The 18,533-nt window shown below is 39.1% G+C and overlaps 1 protein-coding gene across 1 annotated transcript in view; it reads left to right on the plus strand.

Annotated features, from left to right (window-relative positions):
• Positions 1-18,533, plus strand: part of CYTH4 (cytohesin 4) — a 150,778-nt gene that overhangs the window by 50,825 nt on the left and 81,420 nt on the right. The window contains exon 5 of the mRNA XM_053721226.1: positions 4,175-4,293. Within this exon, the coding sequence (XP_053577201.1) occupies positions 4,175-4,293 (119 nt within the window). The remainder of the gene's footprint in view (positions 1-4,174; positions 4,294-18,533) is intronic.

The raw sequence follows: 18,533 nt of genomic DNA on the forward strand, positions 1-18,533 counted from the left end.
CTGCCTATTTAAGCAAGTTTTACTCTGACATCATAGTTCTGACTTTGCCCTGTCAGAACTATGATGTCAGAGTAAACATCTTGTGCAGCCAAGAATTTTTTGTACTGAATATTTGTGGAAATCAGTTTTCCCGAATATTTTTTGGCTGCACTATTTGATACTTGTTTTGTTTAAAATGAAAATAAATCTGAATTTTAGATAAACATTAAATTTTTTTTCCATTAAAACAAATGTAAATGTTCAAAGCTACAGCTGAAAAGTTTACTTGTAGCTAGAATACTTACCGTAACTCGCTTTGTGGTAACAGCAGGCTTAACGCTCTTGGTTCCCAGGACCTGCACTTACTTTAGTGCAGGTCTTGGAAGGAAAGCGCGCTAAGCCTCCTGTTATTGTGGCCGGAGCTCTGGCAAGAAGATGATTGGTTAGAGTGTTGTTAAGGTAAGTATTAACCCTTTAAAAAAAATGAAAGGTAACAAGTGAATACTGACTATTTCCGTGAGTATTTTTTTTTTCCTGTAATTTTCTTTGGCGCATTCATTTTCGGCACAAATGCACATCTCTATTGTTTACTACAGTGTTTAAAATGTTTCATGATTCAAATAAATCAACTTTCCAATTTACTTTTATTATCAAATTCGCTTCATTCTCTTGACATCCTTTGTTGCAGCAATGCACTACTGGGAGCTAGCTGAATACACCCGGTAAGCCAATGACAAGAGACACATACGTGAAGCCACCTATAAGCAGCTAGCTCCAAGTAGTGCATTGCTGCTACATAGCCTACCTAGGTATGTTTTTCAACAAAGGATACCAAGAGAATGAAGCAAATTAGATCATTGATATAAATTGTAAAGTTGTTTGAAATTCTATGCTCTATCTGAATCAAAAAAAGATTCATTTTGACTTTACTTTCCCTTTAAAGGGACATTAAAGCCATTTTTTTTTCTTTCAAATTTCATAATAATAGTTAATTGGAAACTTTTATTAAATTGTATTCTCTGAACAATGAATGCAAATTGTTTGGGTTTAATGTCCCTTTAAGATTGTAATCTAAATTAAGGCAACACTGAACAGTGCTCACTTTCTAGAAGCAGAAGATCTCACTACTGCAGGACAATATATAAAGTAACATAGCGAGAGAGTAAATACAGTTCTCTGGCTCACAGGCACTTCAGGGAAGTCAGAACTGAGCTTGCAAGTTTCAGATAGTGAACAATTGTAACAACATTTTATAAATAGCTACATTAACAGCAACACTTCTCTAAAAACAGAATTAGCAGGCTCAGCAGATTCAGAATGCACTATTATATTTATATTTCATCACTTGTCCGAAGATGGCAGCAAAATGTGAAACCAAAATTGTTCTCTCATGATTCAGATAGAGAATACAATTTTAAAAAAGTTTCCAATTTACTTCTAGTCTCAAATTTGCTTTGTTCTCATGTTATTCTTTGTTAAAGAGATGCCTAGGCAGGTAGCGTGCACATGCATGAAGCACTATATGACAGTAAATAGGGCTGCCATCTAGTGGTCTTGTAAATGTATAACATTAGTACTACATGACAGGAAATAGTGCTGCCCTCTAGTTGTCTTGTTAATGTATAACATTAGTACTACATGACAGGAAATAGTGCTGCCACCTAGTGCTCTTGCTAATGTATAACATTAGTACTACATGACAGGAAATAGTGCTGCCCTCTAGTGCTCTTGCTAATGTATAACATTAGTACTACATGACAGGAAATAGTGCTGCCCTCTAGTGCTCTTGCTAATGTATAACATTAGTACTACATGACAGGAAATAGTGCTGCCCTCTAGTGCTCTTGCTAATGTATAACATTAGTACTACATGACAGGAAATAGTGCTGCCACCTAGTGGTCTTGTTAATGTATATCATTGTTGCAAAATTGCTGCAGACACATGCAAACTCCTGAGCTTACTTCCCTGCTTTTCAACAAAGGATAACAAGAAAACAAAGACAATTTGATAATAGAAGTAAATTGGAAAGTTGTATAAAATTGTGTGTTCTGTCTGAATGATGAAAGAAAATGTTTGGGTTGTATGTCCCTTTAAGGGAGGGGCTTGTCCACTATAACTAAATGTTACGGCTTCCCGTGACTATTCAATAGATACACCCCCAGTCATATCCAACGGTTTACGGTAAATACAAACCCCACCCCCCTACTTTTCTCTCTTTTTTTAGTTAGATTATGTCAAGAGAGCTTTTGGGTCTGGCGGACACTAAACTGATGACAGATTTGTTAATTTGTTTATTAGTTTGTTTATTAAAAAGGATGTTATCTGTACAAATGCAACTTTGTTAGATATTGAGCAATCTCTGACGCAAATCATCGATAGTTGCAATTTTGGAAAGTTGCTTGCTTTTTCAACTTAAATAAGAATAATGAGTAGTGCACCGAGGATATAAAGTTACATTTGACTCTGGTCTCGGAGAGACTTTTCCATGTGTTGCATATAGTTTTCTTTTAGAGTTGCCAGTCATGTTATTTTCCTTCCCTCCTAATGATTTGTCACAACTAAGCAAACCTTTTGTATGGAAAACAGAAATTATGGTTATGTGTCATGTGTATTTTGTATTTCACCATAAATAAATGCTACTGGTTTGCTAGATATAGCAGTTTTTTTAAAGTGCCCCCCTAAAGACTTCTCTCCCCAGCAAAACCCTATGGGCCAGATTACAAGTGGAGCGGTATTTAACACTCCCATTCATGCACTAACTCTGCAAGGAGTAAGCTTTTTGCATTTGTCTGGCAGCGCTCGTATTACAAGTTGAAAGTAAAAAGTTTTCACAAGGAAATTAAAGGGATCGAAAAGTAAAAATTGAAATGTGCATGGGTTTATTTAAATTTAAAATAGAAGTATTTTCGCAATATACATCCATTAGCAAAAATGTTTCTTGTAAAGGGTATTACTGTTTTTCTGTGGCATACGCACATATGCTGTAAAAGGCCCGTGCACCAACATTCAAACAAAACCACTTCTCAGAGAGTCAGTGGTGGCTTGTTGGACACAAATGACATATTCACAGAAGAAATACACATCATCTTCACCTCTCTGAGCCTGAATAATCATTCAGGGGCCCTCACAGCATATGTGCGTATACTGCAGAAAATCTCATAATTTTACAAGAAGCATTTTTGCTAATGGAAGTATATTGCAAAAATGCTTCTATATTTCAAACTGAAATGTACCCATGCACATTTATTTTTACCTTTCTATCCCTTTAAAAAGAGTAAAGTTAAAGGACACTAAAGTACAAATTAAACTTTCATGATTCAGATAGAGCAGCAGTTTTAAAAGACTTTCAAATTAACTTCTATAATCAAATTCTTCACATTCTTACACTTTCTAAATCACCAGTTCCTACTGAGCATGTGCAAGAGTTCAAAGTATATATGTATACTTAGTCTGTGATTGGCTGATGGCTGTCACATGATACAGGGGACCAGAAAATGTAAGTCAGTTATTGAAATTGGTAAGAAAATACGTTATTTTTCATTTAAAATTAAGGATTCAGTTCTATTACATTTTAGGTTTTATTGTGCACTTGTTGATTATGCAGTTCTACTGTATTTAAAGGGACATTCCAGCCAAAATTTTAATTCACATGGGTGCACTTTAGTTTTGAAAAGAAGCATTTTTTGTAATATAAACGTAGTAGCCAAAATGCTTCTAATAAAAGCTATAGCTGTTTCAAAAGTGTATTAAAGTATGCACCGTGCACCAGCATTTAAACACAGCACTTGTTTAGAGATCCTAAGTTGCTTGTACTATCTGGTAATTACTTAGTCTGACATAGTACAAACCCCACTGGTCATCTGAGCAGCTGCAAAATTTAAAATGCTGGTGCACATAGAATATCTAGCTTTGCTTCACAGGCACGTGCAGAGAAAAATGTTAGCACTAGAACAGAGAGAGTTTTTACTAGACACATTTTTACCAATTTATGTATATTGCAAATATGTTTCTACTCAAAGATCTGATTCATCTATGTGCATTTAGATTTTGTCCGGAATGTCCCTTTAATGGTCATTTAATGTTACATTAACCATGAGTTGTGTTTTGCAGATTGTATTTAGGATACGCACATATCTGTATTTGTTATTATATCACAAGTGCGATTCTTTATATCTCCGTTTGTTGTGTTTCTAGGGCATCCAAATGCTGATTGAGAAAAAACTCCTTGAGAGGGACCCTGTGAAGATTGCTCAGTTCCTGTACCAAGAAGCTGGACTTAGCAAGACGGCCATTGGAGAATACTTAGGTCAAAGGTCAGAGCACAAAAACCTGTCAGACATTTCCTTTAACAAATTAAAGTATTGGGGCTTTATTCTAAATATGCTACATAAAATCTTCTCAATATGCTACAGAATTCTCAGTTAAAGCAAATGACACTGAGCTGCTTACAATCAAGTCTGAAGGTCACTCCACCCTGGTAATCTGCTTGGTCTCTGCAATATGTTTAAAGGGGCATTAAACCCAAAATCTTTCTTTCATGATTCATATAGAGAATACAAATTTAAGCAACATTACAATTTACTTCTATTATTTATTTTGCTTCATTTTTTATATATCCTTAGTTGAAGAAAAAGCAATGCACATGAGTGATCCAATCACACGAGGCTTCTATGTTCAGCAACCAATCAGCTACTGAGCATATCTAGATATGCTTTTCAGCAAAGAATATCAAGAGAATAAAGCAAATTAGATAATAGAAGTAAATTAGAAAGATGTTTAAAATTACATTCTCTTTCTAAATCATGAAAGAAAAAATGTGGGTTTAATGTCCCTTTAATACCGTTACCATCTCTCCCGCTCCTAAATCTATTAGTATTAGTGCCACAGAGCGCTCTGAGATCCCTTTAGATCACTCTAGCGATACTTTCAGTAAATCCTCCTCTGTCCCTGCAACAGAAGGCTCAGTTTAAGGGCGTTCTCTTTTCAATCTACACACATCATCTTAAAGGGATATGAAACTCAATAATGTTCTTTTGTGATTCAGACAGAGCAGACAATTTAAAAAAAAAATCCAATTTACTTCTATTATCAAATTAGCTTTGTTCCAATGATATTCTTATTTGAAGAGATACCTAGGTAGGTGTCTGCAGCATTACAGGACAGGAAATAGTGCTGCCATCTAGTGCTCTTGTATATGAATAACATTCTTGCAAAAATGCTGCCATCTAGTGTTTCAGAAATGGGCCGGCTCCTAAGCTTATGTCCCTGCATTTCAATAAAAGATAGAAAGTTGTTTAAGATTCTATGTATAAAAAATGTGAGTTTCATATACCTTTAAGTTCCTTAAATAGACATGACATAGTTTGATAGTTTAATATAAAAAGAGGCAGTAAAATTAAACTTTCATCATTCCGATAGAATACAATTTTAAACAACTTTCCTTTTTATTTCTATTATCTAAATTTGCTCTGTTCTCTTGGTATCCTTTGTTGAAAAGCATAACTAGGTGGGCTCAGGAGCAGCAATGCACTACTGGGAGCTAGCTGCTGATTGGTGGTTGCACCTATATGCCTCTTGTCATTAGCTCACCTGATGTGTTTAGTTAACTCCCAGTAGTGCATTGCTATTCCTTCAAAAAAAGCTAGCAAGAGAATAAAGCATGATAATAGAAGTGCACTGGAAAGTTGTATAAATGTATATGTTCTATTTGAATCATGAACAGAAAATTGTGAGTTTCACTTCCCTTTAATTATGTTTAGTAAAAACTTTGCATTATTTTCTTTTATTAACTTTTCCTGTAATTAAAGTCTAAAAATGATTGTTTTTCTCAATTCCCCTGAGTTACTATAAAGTAATGGGCACTGCCATCTTGGAACCTAGGTCTGCACCTTATCTGAGCACAATTAGGGACAGATATAACACCAGCAATAAAAGAGGCTGTGCAAACAAGGCTGTGAGATAACCCTGTTAGATAGTCACTTTAACAATCCTTTATTTCACACAGCTCTCATTGCGCACTCTCTTTTATTGCTTGTCTTATATCCATCTCATGGTATGGAAAAACAAACCTAGGTAGGCTCAGGAGCAGCTATCTACTGCTGGGAGCTAGCTGGGGATTAGTGGTTGCACATATTTCCCTCTAGTCATTGGCTCAATAGCTCCTATTAGTGCATTGCCGCTCCTTAAACAAATAATAACAAGAGAATAAAGCAAATTAGATAAAGTAGTAAATTGGAAAGTTGTATGCTCTGTCTTAATTATAATAGAAAATAACTACTGAAGTTCATGTCCCTACTAATATACATTTTGAAAAATTGGCATCTACATTTTATTCTCAGACTAATATTTGCTTTGAATACATCAGTTTAATTATCCTCTTTCTGCTGATGACGCCCAAACCTAACTCTTTGTACCTGACCTATTCTCATCTCTCTTCCACATCCGAAATTGTTTATTGGGTAGTATCTTATCTTGGATGTCCCCTCATGATCTCTACCCTTGGAAATGTTACCTAAAAGGTGATAGCCTCAAAGGTGATGAGAGCGGCGCTTATAGGTGTAAGCAGGGGTTAAGAAAGAAATATCCAGTAGAAAACGCTATCAACTGATTTACAAATACATTTAATACATATAATAAAATATAACAAAACTAATAATATTAATTGTGATCACAATTTTATAAACTATACCACAAAAAAAAAATATATCTATTTTCCGGAACCTAAAATTATAACACTTGATTTAAAAACAACTCGAATGAATACTAACAAATAGGAACAATGTATCTAATATGATACGTAAAACAATGTGTCTTTCATAAAGTAATGTATCAATTCAATGTCCTCTTTTGTTTGTATAGTGAAATTCTTGATATTCAAAAATAGCAATATAATGTTCCCAAAGATTTTGAACACAGTGTTGGATTTCTTGTTGATTAGTGTGCACACAAAATGATAATGTCTTAAGGGTGCGATGGTCTTACTTTCTGAATGCTGGGTTACCGACCTTCAGGGAGCTGCATGATATTGTCTGTTAGCTGTATACAGACCTCACATGCCTTCCGTTGTTTCACGTTCACCCTTGGTCTCCAAGGTAACCTTTGACAAAGGGGAATTTTCCAGCAGTATACTGTTCTGGTCCTTGTGAAAAGGACAGTTCAGCCCCAAAAAGCAATTCTTCTTTGGTATGAATATTTGTACAGCCAGCATACAAAGCAAAATAGAATTCCAACATTGCAGTGCTTGCCACAAATCAAGACCCTTATTAGACCATACCCTTATTAATTAATTTTCCCTTATTTTTCAAATCTCTTATTGTTGATACCAATGTCATCAATGTATCCCCTCCTGCCCACAGCCTCACTTATGTATCAGAACTTTCATCCTTCCTTGACTAGTTCATATTTCTCACTTTGTCTACTGTATTCTCACATGCTCACAGCCTTTCTTATGTATCAGAACTTTCATTCAATCCTTGATTAATTCATATGTCCCACTTTGTCTACTGTAATCCCCTCCTGCCCACAGCCTCACTTATGTATCAGCACTTTCATCCATTCCTTGACTAATTTAGATGTCCCACATTGTCTACTGTAATCCCCTCCTGTCCACAGCCTCACTTATGAATTAGTGAAGGAAGGTTGAAAGTTTTGATACATAAGTGAGGCTGTGGACAGGAGGGGATTACAGTAGACAAAGTGGGACATATGAATTAGTCAAGGAATGGATGAAAGTTCTGATACATAAATGAGGCTGTGGGCATTACAGTAGACAAAGTGGGACATATGAATTAGTCAAGGAATGGATAAAAGTTCTGATACATAAGTGAGGCTGTGGGCATTACAGTAGACAACGTGGGACATATGAATTAGTGAAGGAAGGTTGAAAGTTTTGATACATATGTCCCACTTTGTCTACTGTAATGCCCACAGCCTCACTTATATATCAGAACCTTCATCCATTCCTTGGCTAATTCATATGTCCCACTTTGTCTACTATAATCCCCTCCTGCCCACAGCCTCACTTATGTATCAGAACCTTAATCCATTTCTTGTTTAGTTCATATGTCCCACTTTGTCTACTGTAACCCCAATCCTCGCTGTGCACACTACCTCTAGCATTCAGTAGCTCTATATCATCAATGCCTCTTCCAGAATCATCTTCATTACACATTAAGGGGCCGATTTATCATTGCATTAATCTCAACGCATTCGCTGGAGTCAATACACTCGCCAGACATTATTGCCACAAATCTACATACGACGGCCTTATTTATTAATAAAGTCTGTCAAAAAACATGCATGTCAAGTATCGGACTGTTGATAAATAAGAGTCATCGATGTAGCAGATATTTTGTTTTTTTTCCAACTTTTTATACCATTTCATTACTGTCCATGAACAAGCACATTTCTCTAACACTAATCTTTTATTTTTCATCTGTTAATGTCCAAGAAATAGCTAGATTATACCTGAACAAACAATAATATCTCATAGAAAGTAATTTTTTTATTTATTTGTTATACAAAAAATCTGATATATGATATTTTCACATACATTAATGTATATTTGTATTTCTATAAATCATGATATGCCTATCTCCTGTTTTTTTCTTTTTTTTTAAAATGATTTTTAATGCTAGAATTTGTACATATATCTGCACATACTTGTGTATGTATATATATATATATATATATATATATGTGTGTGTGTGTGTGTGTGTTATGTCAAATATTTTGCAAACATATTTTCATGTCCATAAATTCCTTTTTTTTGTTCTAAACAATGTTATCTTTCATTTCTCTGTGTTTAGTTATACCACTATATGTACTGTATATAGTGTAAATATATAATTATTCTGAGCAAGAATAATTGTGAATATAACGTAATTAGGGTATCATATCTATTTCTTTGCAATCAATGGAAATTTTAAGAGCTGGGCCAGTTTTCTCTCTGCATCTGTGTAACCCCTCCTGATTGCAGTCTAGTTTGAGACACCACCCCTACACAGGTGTTATAAAATGGGCTGGCATATAAGATAACATTTCTAAATGAAAATTAAATTCAAGAGAAGGAAGAAAAACACTGAAAATAGCATGCCAGTAAAGAGGTGATTTTAATTTCTGCTGTATCTGATTCCTGACAGTTTAATGTTAGGTAGTCTATCCCTTTGAGCTATCAGTTTAAGATTATATTGAATCAAACATCATTTGATTATTAAAATCATTGTCAGAAATATTACACGGTGTGGCCTAATGTCATCATCAATGTTTATCTTTAATACTAATTTCACATATACATACTTTCAAAGTATAATACACAATGTAACAAATGGCACTTACAAGTTCTGATGAGTGATCAATGACACAAGTATCGAGCAATTTGATTCGTCAAATCGTTCAGAGAGGGATTGCCTGGTATTTCGGGGCTGGACTGTACTGTGAAGTCAGGATCAGACTGATATGCTTCAGGAAAGTTCTTCTCTGTGAAAGGCACATGTTGAGCAAAAAAGAGGCTGCTTCTTGGGTGGTAACTAGCTATAGAACAAGCTATTATGCTATTGTTCGTTCTCAGGTTGAGCGCTTCTCTCTTTTTTTTATTTTTTTTTATTTATAGTTTAAAATGTATATTTCAATGAAATTGGCTGATTTCATTAATCACGTGATCATGCATTTACCAATAAGACGTGATGGAAAACTTTTCTAGTTTGTGGGTTGTTTAGGAGTTTGAGTATTGCGTCAAATTTGGTGCGAAGTGGAGAATGGGACTTGTATTACATGTATTAAACATGGTGCAAATAGATTTATCCAAAAAAAGAAAGTTGGCTATATTATGCAATGTATTTATTTCATTTTTATCCCTATATCTACTAGTGCACCAAATTTCAAGCAATACTTCGCACCAAATTTGGAGCAATAATATTGTTGCCTTGTAATGAGAGACAGATGTAACATAACCCATATATAGGCTAACATCTCCCTAATTTACTTTTATTATTTATTTTGCTTCATTGTCTTGCATCATCGAACGATAGGTATGCTTTTTCGGAATAGACGCAAGCTTACCTGTTAAAAATGTTGTAAATTGGCAAGAGGGTCAAATAGAGTCAAATGTGATGATCAGTATTCCGCTCGAATAAAACAAGCATCGATCTGCGTCGGATTGATATTGCAGGAGCGTATATTACGTCACACATTTCAACATTTGACGATCTTGATGTTTGTTAACTACAACAAATCTTTGCATCTAATTTAACGCGAGATTTCAGCGTATTATCAGTTGAAGCATTAATAAATTGGCCCCTAAGAAAACAAAGCAAATTAAATAATAGAAGTAAATTAGAAAGTTGTTAAAAAATTATTTTCTCAATAATGAAATAAACATTTAGGGGCCAAATATTTATGCTCCGAATGGAGCTTGATTCCCCTGTTTCCGCGCAAGCTTTTAGGCTCGCCGGAAACAGAAATTATGAAGCAGCGGTCTAAAGACCGCTGCTCCATAACTTGCCCGCCTGCTCTGAGGCAGTGGACAGAAATCAACCCGATCGAATACGATTGGGTTGATTGACACCCCCTGCTAGTGGCCGATTGGCCGCAAATCTGCAGGGGGCGGCATTGCACCAGCAGTTCACAAGATGAACGTATGCTGTCTGCATTTATCAATGTGCAGCGGACATGATACACTACATTGTATCATGTCCGCTCGCACTATGATAAATCTACCCCTTAGAGTTTCATGTCCGTTTATGATAGTAATAGTTTTAAGAATCATTGGAGTTTTTTTAGGTAAACCATTTCATACGCTTTTCAACTAGAATAGAGATGTTGTTCTACTAATATAAGTTATTCAAGGACATTCCAATCCAATCAAGCAACAGTTTTGATTGGTTGTAGGTGGGGCCCGACCCTTTTTGGGAAGACTGTCTGTATGGCTTGGTCAGTCCCTTAAAAACAGGACACTGAGGGGCTACTGGCAGGTAGTGGGCTATACATCCTGCAGGATGCAGACAGTTAGGAGGTGTGTATGCATCTTGTCATTCTCTAACTGAAAGAGACACTAAAAGTGAAAATTAGACTTTCATGATTCAGAGAGAGCAGCAGTTTTAAAAATCTTTCCCATTTACTTCCATTATCAAATTGTGCATAGTCTTTTTATAAACACACTTTCTGAGGCACCAACACCTACTGAGCATGTGCAAGAGTTACCAGTGTATATGAGTCTGTGATTGGCTGATCGCTCTCACAAGATGCAGGGGGCTGTCAAATTGAATTTTCTTTTTAAATTTGTCATAAAAAAATCTACTGCTCATTTAAAATTCAGACTAAGGGGCATATTTATTATGTTGCGAGCGGACATGATCTGATATATTGGATCATGTCCGCTGCACATCGATAAATGCACACAACATACGCTCTCAGCATTTATCATTGCACCAGCAGTACAATTTTTGAAGACCCCATATCCAAGCTCAACGAAGCGGCAGAAGTCCTCAGCAAAGCTGACAGAAGTCTTCATCCAAGCGGGCCAAAGTCTTCATCCAAGCCGGCAGAAGTCTTCATCCATCCGGCGAGGAGCGGCGCCATCTTCAAGACATCCGGCGCGGAGCATCCTCTTCTGATGACGTCTTCTGAACAATGAAGTTTCCCTTTAAATGGCATCATCCAAGATGGCGTCCCTTACATTCCATAGGAATTAAGGTGGAAAAAATCCTATTGGCTGTTGCAATCAGCCAATAGGATTGAGCTTTCATCCTATTGGCTGATCAAATCAGCCATTATGATTGAGCTTGCATTCTATTGGCTGATTGGAATAGCCAATAGAATGCGACCTCAATCCTATTGGCTGATTGGATCAGCCAATTGGATGAAAGCTCAATCCTATTGGCTGATTGCAACAGCCAATAGGATTTTTTCCACCTTAATTCCTATTGGCTGATAGGATTCTATCAGCCAATCGAAATGTAAGGGACGCCATCTTGGATGATGTAATTTAAAGGGAAACTTCATTGTTCCAGAAGACGTCGGAAGAAGAGGATGGTCCACGCCGGATGTCTTGAAGATGGAGCCGCTCCATGCCGGATGGCTGAAGATAGAAGCTGCTTTCTGGATGAAGACATCTGCCGGCTTGGATGAAGACTTCGGCCCGCTTGGATGAAGACTTCTGCCGGTTTCGCTGAGGACTTCTGCCGCTTCATTGAGGATGGATGTCGGGTCTTCAAAAACTGTAAGTGGATCTTCGGGGGTTAGTGTTAGGTTTTTTAATGGTTTATTGGGTGGGTTTTAATTTTAGATTAGGTACTTTGGGCGGAAAAAGAACTAAATGCCCTTTTAAGGGCAATGCCCATCCAAATGCCTTTTTCAAGGCAATGGGGAGCTTAGGTTTTTTTAGATATAATTTTATTTGCGGGGTTTGGTTGTGTGGGTGGTGGGTTTTACTGTTGGAGGGGTTGTTTGTATTTTTTTTTACAGGTAAAAGAGCTGATTTCTTTGGGGCAATGTCCCGTTAAAAGGCCCTTTTAAGGGCCATTGGTAGTTTATTGTAGGCTAGGTTTTTTTTATTTTGGGGGGGCTTTTTTATTTTCATAGGGCTATTAGATTAGGTATAATTAGTTTAAATATTTGATCATTTATTTTTTATTTTGTGTAATTTAGTGTTTATTTTTTTTGTAACAGTGTTTTTTATTTTGTGTAACTTAGTTGTTAGTTTTTTGTAACTTAGTAATATAGTAGATTATAGTAGATTTAAATAATTTGAGTAGGGTTAGGTTTTTAAATATGTAATATAGTTAATTTAATTTGTAGTTTAATGTAATTTTAGTATAATAGTTAGGGTAGGTTAATTAATAGTTTTATATAGTTTAATGTAATTTTAGTATAATAGTAAGGGTAAGTTAATTAATAGTTTAATATAGTTTATTTTAGTTCTAAAGGTAAGTTAAATGTATTATAAGATAGGGATGAGTTAATATTTAATGTAAAGTTAGCGGGTTGTTAGGTTTAGGGGTTAATAGCTTAATTTAGTTTACGGCGATGTGGGGGGCTGGCGGTTTAGGGGTTAATAGGTTTAGTAAGTGGTAGTGATGTGGGAGGCCAGGGGTTTAGGGGTTAATACATTTATTTAGTTGTGGAGGGCTCCGGGAGCGGCGGGATAGGGGTTAATAACTTTATTAGAGTTGCGGTGGGCTCCGGGAGCGGCAGGATAGGGGTTAATAACTTTATTAGAGTTGAGATGGGCTACGGGAGCGGCGGGATAGGGGTTAATAACTTTATTAGAGTTGCGGTGGGCTCCGGGAGTGGCAGGATAGGGGTTAATAACTTTATTAGAATTGCGGTGGGCTCCGGGAGCGACGGGGTAGGGGTTAATAACTTTATTAGAGTTGTGGTGGGCTCCGGGAGCAGCGGGATAGGGATTAATAACTTTATTAGAGGTACGGTGGGGTCCGGGAGCAGCAGGATAGGGGTTAAACATTTTAGTATAGTGGCGGTGTTTAGTGACAGGATATAAATAAAGCTGGGAAAAAGCCGAATAGCAGCGAGATCGATGACTGTTAGTTAACAACAGTCCGCTGCTCATCGCCCCGTACTTGGTGCGCGGCTTTTTGACAGCTTTTTTGATAAATATGGAGAGCGTATTCAGGTCTGCGGCCGCGATGTTAGGCACTGTTAGGCGAGCGTATTGGTGCCGTAGAATACAGCACAGTTGTCTTTTTATTGTGCATTCATGGATTATGCAAATCTACTGTATTTAAAGGTTCTTTAACTGATAGCATCTACAAAACAACACATTTCTTACTAACATAATGGCAGTGGCTAACATTGTTGTCTGCAGACTAAAGAATGTTAATTTGTTTTGCAAATGTTAAGACTTAGCTGATATTTCATTCTATAGAAACACAACAGAAATGTCTAGTAATTACAAGGTGTTTACTGTCCCTTTAATTACAGTCATTTGCCTCTTACCAGCTTTTGTACATGTTAATTAGAGAGACGTCATTAAAGTGAAGCTATAACCTATAATCTCCTCATCTGCTATTGCTGTAAATTACCATTGAAAAGTAAATTTCCACTCCCATCAGAGTGTCTGCAGTAGTGACGGATGATTGTGCTGAAAGTGTAATTCGCTTGGTAGAACAAATAGTCCTGTGGACATTCGTTTTGAAGAATCGTATGTTAAGAACAAAAATCCATTAAAATTCTGTATTCGAATGTTATTTCCGGTTTTCTTTCTTTTTCGAATGTTCATAAATACAGCAAATATCCACATTTGAAATTTCAAATGTAACATTCGATTTAACAAATACTATTCAGAAGATCAATACTTCCATGTAGTAGGGAATTTAGTAAATTGATACATAATAGATACAAATATATAGATTTAAATGTTCTGTTTTGAATATTGAATATATTTAGACAGCATTAGAAATACTATTACATTAAAAAAAGTTGGAATGTTGTACAAAATTCGAAACAAACTAACAAATATGTTAAAATTTGTTTAATTTTTCAAATGTTGCAAACATTCGCTCATCCCTAGGCATCTATTTATCAAGCCGTCAACCGCAAATACACTGGAATTCCACAGCGTATTTGTGGCGAGCCTGATTCCCCTTAGTTATCAAACCCTACAGACCGGCAAAAGTAGAATTTTGTGACGTAACATACGATCCACCGATACAGATCGATGCTTGCATCATTACAGATGTTCCAAATGCAAATTTGGCACAATCTGACTACTTTTGCTAGTTATCAAATTTCTACCAGGTACGCTCGCCACTATTCCGGCCCAGCGTACCTGGTTTTCAATCCTGGAGGCGGTGGATGCCATAGGAAACAATGGGAGTCTGAAAGCAGCAAAAGCTTATGTTCGCTGCTGCCCGATATCCCATTGATTCCTATGGTAACGTTTACACCTAACATGTACCCCGAGTCTAAACACCCCTAATCTGCCCCCCTACACCGCCGCCACCTACATTATACTTAATAACCCCTAATCTGCCGCCCCCTACACCGCCGCCACCTACATTATACTTATTAACCCCTAATCTGCCGCCCCCTACACCGCCGACACCTACATTATATTTATTAACCCCTACTCTGCCCCCCCTACACCGCCGCCACTATATTAAAGTTATTAACCCCTAAACCTAAGTCTAACCCTAACACCCCCTAACTTAAATATAATTTAAATAAATCTAAATAAATATTCCTATCATTAAATAAATTATTCCTATTTAAAACTAAATACTTACTGTTACGGTTACCCTTAGTCTCGCTGAGAGATGGACCGCTTAGTAGCCTGGATTCCTATTGCTGAAGAGGGGAGAAACTGCTTTCCATAGTATTCTATATGAGTCTCGCAAATGTAGAATAATCCCCCTTAGCTGTAGTACAGCTAGGATACCCTTCTGCCCACAAAAACGAGTCAACGCTGCGATTGAGGGACAACCAAGAACTGAGGACTGGGATGCCCAGCCTGCTTTTTATTTAGGTTACATGCACACAGGGCACTCCCAGGGGGGGAAGCATAAAATCCCCCATCACACATTTAGACAAAGCCCTTGGACAGGCCACCGCAGATAACAAGTACACACAAGAAAACAATTGAGTCCTTCTTATCACCTAGCAGTGAATGCTTATCACAAACTTAATTACAGTACACAATATGCTAGGAAACCTGCCTCAGAAAATAGTTTTCTCAAAACTGAACAGAGTTAACCCTTTATGAAATGATACTTGTTACAGTTTTCTTGGAGCCCTTCTTAGGCGCTGGCTTGGCTGGTTCAGGCATTGCTGCTGGGAAATAAGTTTCTTCACAACAAAATAACTAATGCTTCTGTAACAGTGCTCCCTTTCTGTGGAACACTCTGGCAGACACGGTCTGACCCCTTTTCGGGGCAGACTAAGGCTGTCCAGACCGCTGGTTATGCGGGGCTGAGGTCGGTTTGTCTGGACAACCCGTCGGCGTTGCCATTCTGTTTCCCAGGTCTGTAAGTAATGGTGAAATTGAAGGGTTGCAACGATAAACTCCAACGTAATAGCCTGCCATTATCTCCAGAGACCCGGTTCAGCCACACCAACGGGTTATGGTCGGTGACCAGAGTGAACTCCTGCCCATATAAATAGGGAGTCAATTTCTTTAATGCCCACACCAAAGCCAAACACTCCTTTTCGACCGCTGCATAGCTGACTTCGCGGGGCAGGAGCTTCCGGCTGATGTAGGCAACTGGATGCTCCCCTCCATCTTCGCCTACTTGGCTGAGGACGGCTCCCAGCCCGAACATGGAAGCATCTGTGTGGACGATAAAACGTTTGTTAAGGGCTGGAGCCGCCAAGACAGGAGCGTTAATTAGAGCATTTTTGAGAGCCTGGAAAGCCGTTTCACAGTGGGGAGACCACAGGACCTGTCGAGGTAAGTTCTTCTTGGTCAAGTCAGTCAGGGGTTTGGCAAGTGTGCTGTAGTCTGGTACGAACCGTCTATAGTACCCTGCCGTGCCCAGGAAGGCTAGGACCTGAGTCTTAGTGATGGGGGTGGGCCAATTGGCGACAGCTTCTATCTTGGCCGGCTCTGGTCGCTGCTTTCCACACCCCACCCGGTGACCCAGGTACTGTACCTCGGCCATCCCAAAGTGGCATTTTTCTGGCTTCAGAGTCAGGCCAGCAGCCCGGATCTGATCCAGAACCATTCCTATGTGAGCTAAGTGGTCCTCCCATGACTCACTGTGGATCGCTATGTCGTCCAGGTAGGCGCAAGCAAAACTCTGGAAGCCATCCAGGAGCCTATCCACCAAGCGCTGGAATGTAGCTGGGGCATTCTTCATCCCAAACGGCATTACCCTAAACTGATATAAGCCGAATGGGGTGACGAATGCCGACTTGGGGATAGCCTCCGGGGCCAGGGGAATCTGCCAGTAACCTTTGCAGAGGTCAATAGTGGTCAGGTAATTTCCCCTGGCTATACGATCGAGTAGCTCGTCTACCCTGGGCATAGGGTAAGCGTCCGTCACGGTCTTTTCATTGAGCCTCCGATAGTCTACGCAGAACCGGGTGGTCCCATCTTTCTTGGGCACCAAGACAACTGGGGAGGCCCAGGGACTATCGGAGGGCTCAATTACCCCGAGTTGGAGCATCTCATCGATCTCCTTCTTCATTCCTATCCTAACTGCTTCGGGGATAAGGTGAGGTGTTTGGACTGTAGGAGTTGGTTGAGTGGGGCTAAGTCGGTCTCCTATCTGAACCTGAGCCACTATACCTGTGGGGAGACTCTTTTCTAATAGGTCTGGAATGGGTAGACTGTCGGGGCCTTCCTGAGGGGAACAACATACGGCCGTCACGTTCTCTGGTCGCTCAAAATATTCCTTGAGCATGTTTACATGGAATGTCTTTCTAAGATTGTTGTCGTGGCAGCTAGCTATCACATAAGTGGTGTCTCCCCTTTTCTCTACGATCTGGTAGGGGCCCTGCCAGGACGCCTGCAATTTGTCTGTCTTCACCGGCTTAAGTACTAACACCTTTTGTCCTATGGTAAAGATTCTCTTTCGGGCCCCCCGATCGTACCATACTTTCTGTCTTCTCTGGGCCGACTGGAGATTAGCCCGCACGGATTTGGCTAATTGCTCCATTCGGTCCCTGAGTTCCAGCACGTATGGCACAATGGGGACACCGTCAGTCTCCATCTCTCCCTCCCAGTGCTCCCGGATCAGGTTTAGGGGTCCCCGTACCTTTCTTCCGTAGAGCAACTCGAAGGGAGAGAACCCTGTCGTTTCCTGGGGCACCTCCCGATAAGCAAAAAGGAGGTGCGGCAGGAAGCGTTCCCAGTCTCGGTATTCCTGAGTGAACGTCTTGAGCATTTGCTTGAGGGTCCCATTGAACCTCTCACACAGCCCGTTCGTCTGGGGGTGGTATGGGGAGCTCAGGAGGGACTTAATTTTGCAAACCTGCCAGAGTTGTTGGGTCAATTCAGCCGTAAATTGGGTGCCTCGGTCGGATAGGATTTCTTTTGGAAATCCTACCCGGGAGAACACCTGTACTAGTGCATTCGCTACCGTATCCGCTTGTATGTTGGATAGGGCGACAGCCTCTGGGTACCTGGTAGCGTAGTCCACTACGGTAAGAATGTAGCGCTTACCGGAGGGACTAGGGGTAGCCAGTGGTCCCACTAGGTCAATAGCAACCCGGCTGAAGGGTTCCTCTACAATGGGCATATTTACTAGATGGGCTTTAGGGTGATCGCCTCGCCTTCCTACTCGTTGACACACATCGCAGGTGTTACAGTAAGTTCTAACGTCGGCGTGTACCCCTGGCCAAAAGAACGTGTGAGTAATGCGGTGTAGGGTACGGGTTACAGCTAGGTGGCCTGCTAAGGGGATGTCATGGCCTATCTTGAGGATTTCTTGACGGTATTTGTGGGGCACTACCAGCTGTCGCCTACGCTGTCCCCTTTTCTCTGTCCAGCGGTATAGTTTCCCTTTTTCCCATAAGAATGTTTCATTATCTGCCCCGCCCCCTCCGGTCTCTGCTCGTTCCCGGTACTTTTGTAAGGTCGGGTCAGTCTTAGACTCTG

Source organism: Bombina bombina, chromosome 7 (assembly GCF_027579735.1).
Source record: "Bombina bombina isolate aBomBom1 chromosome 7, aBomBom1.pri, whole genome shotgun sequence".
NCBI classification, from domain to species: domain Eukaryota; kingdom Metazoa; phylum Chordata; class Amphibia; order Anura; family Bombinatoridae; genus Bombina; species Bombina bombina.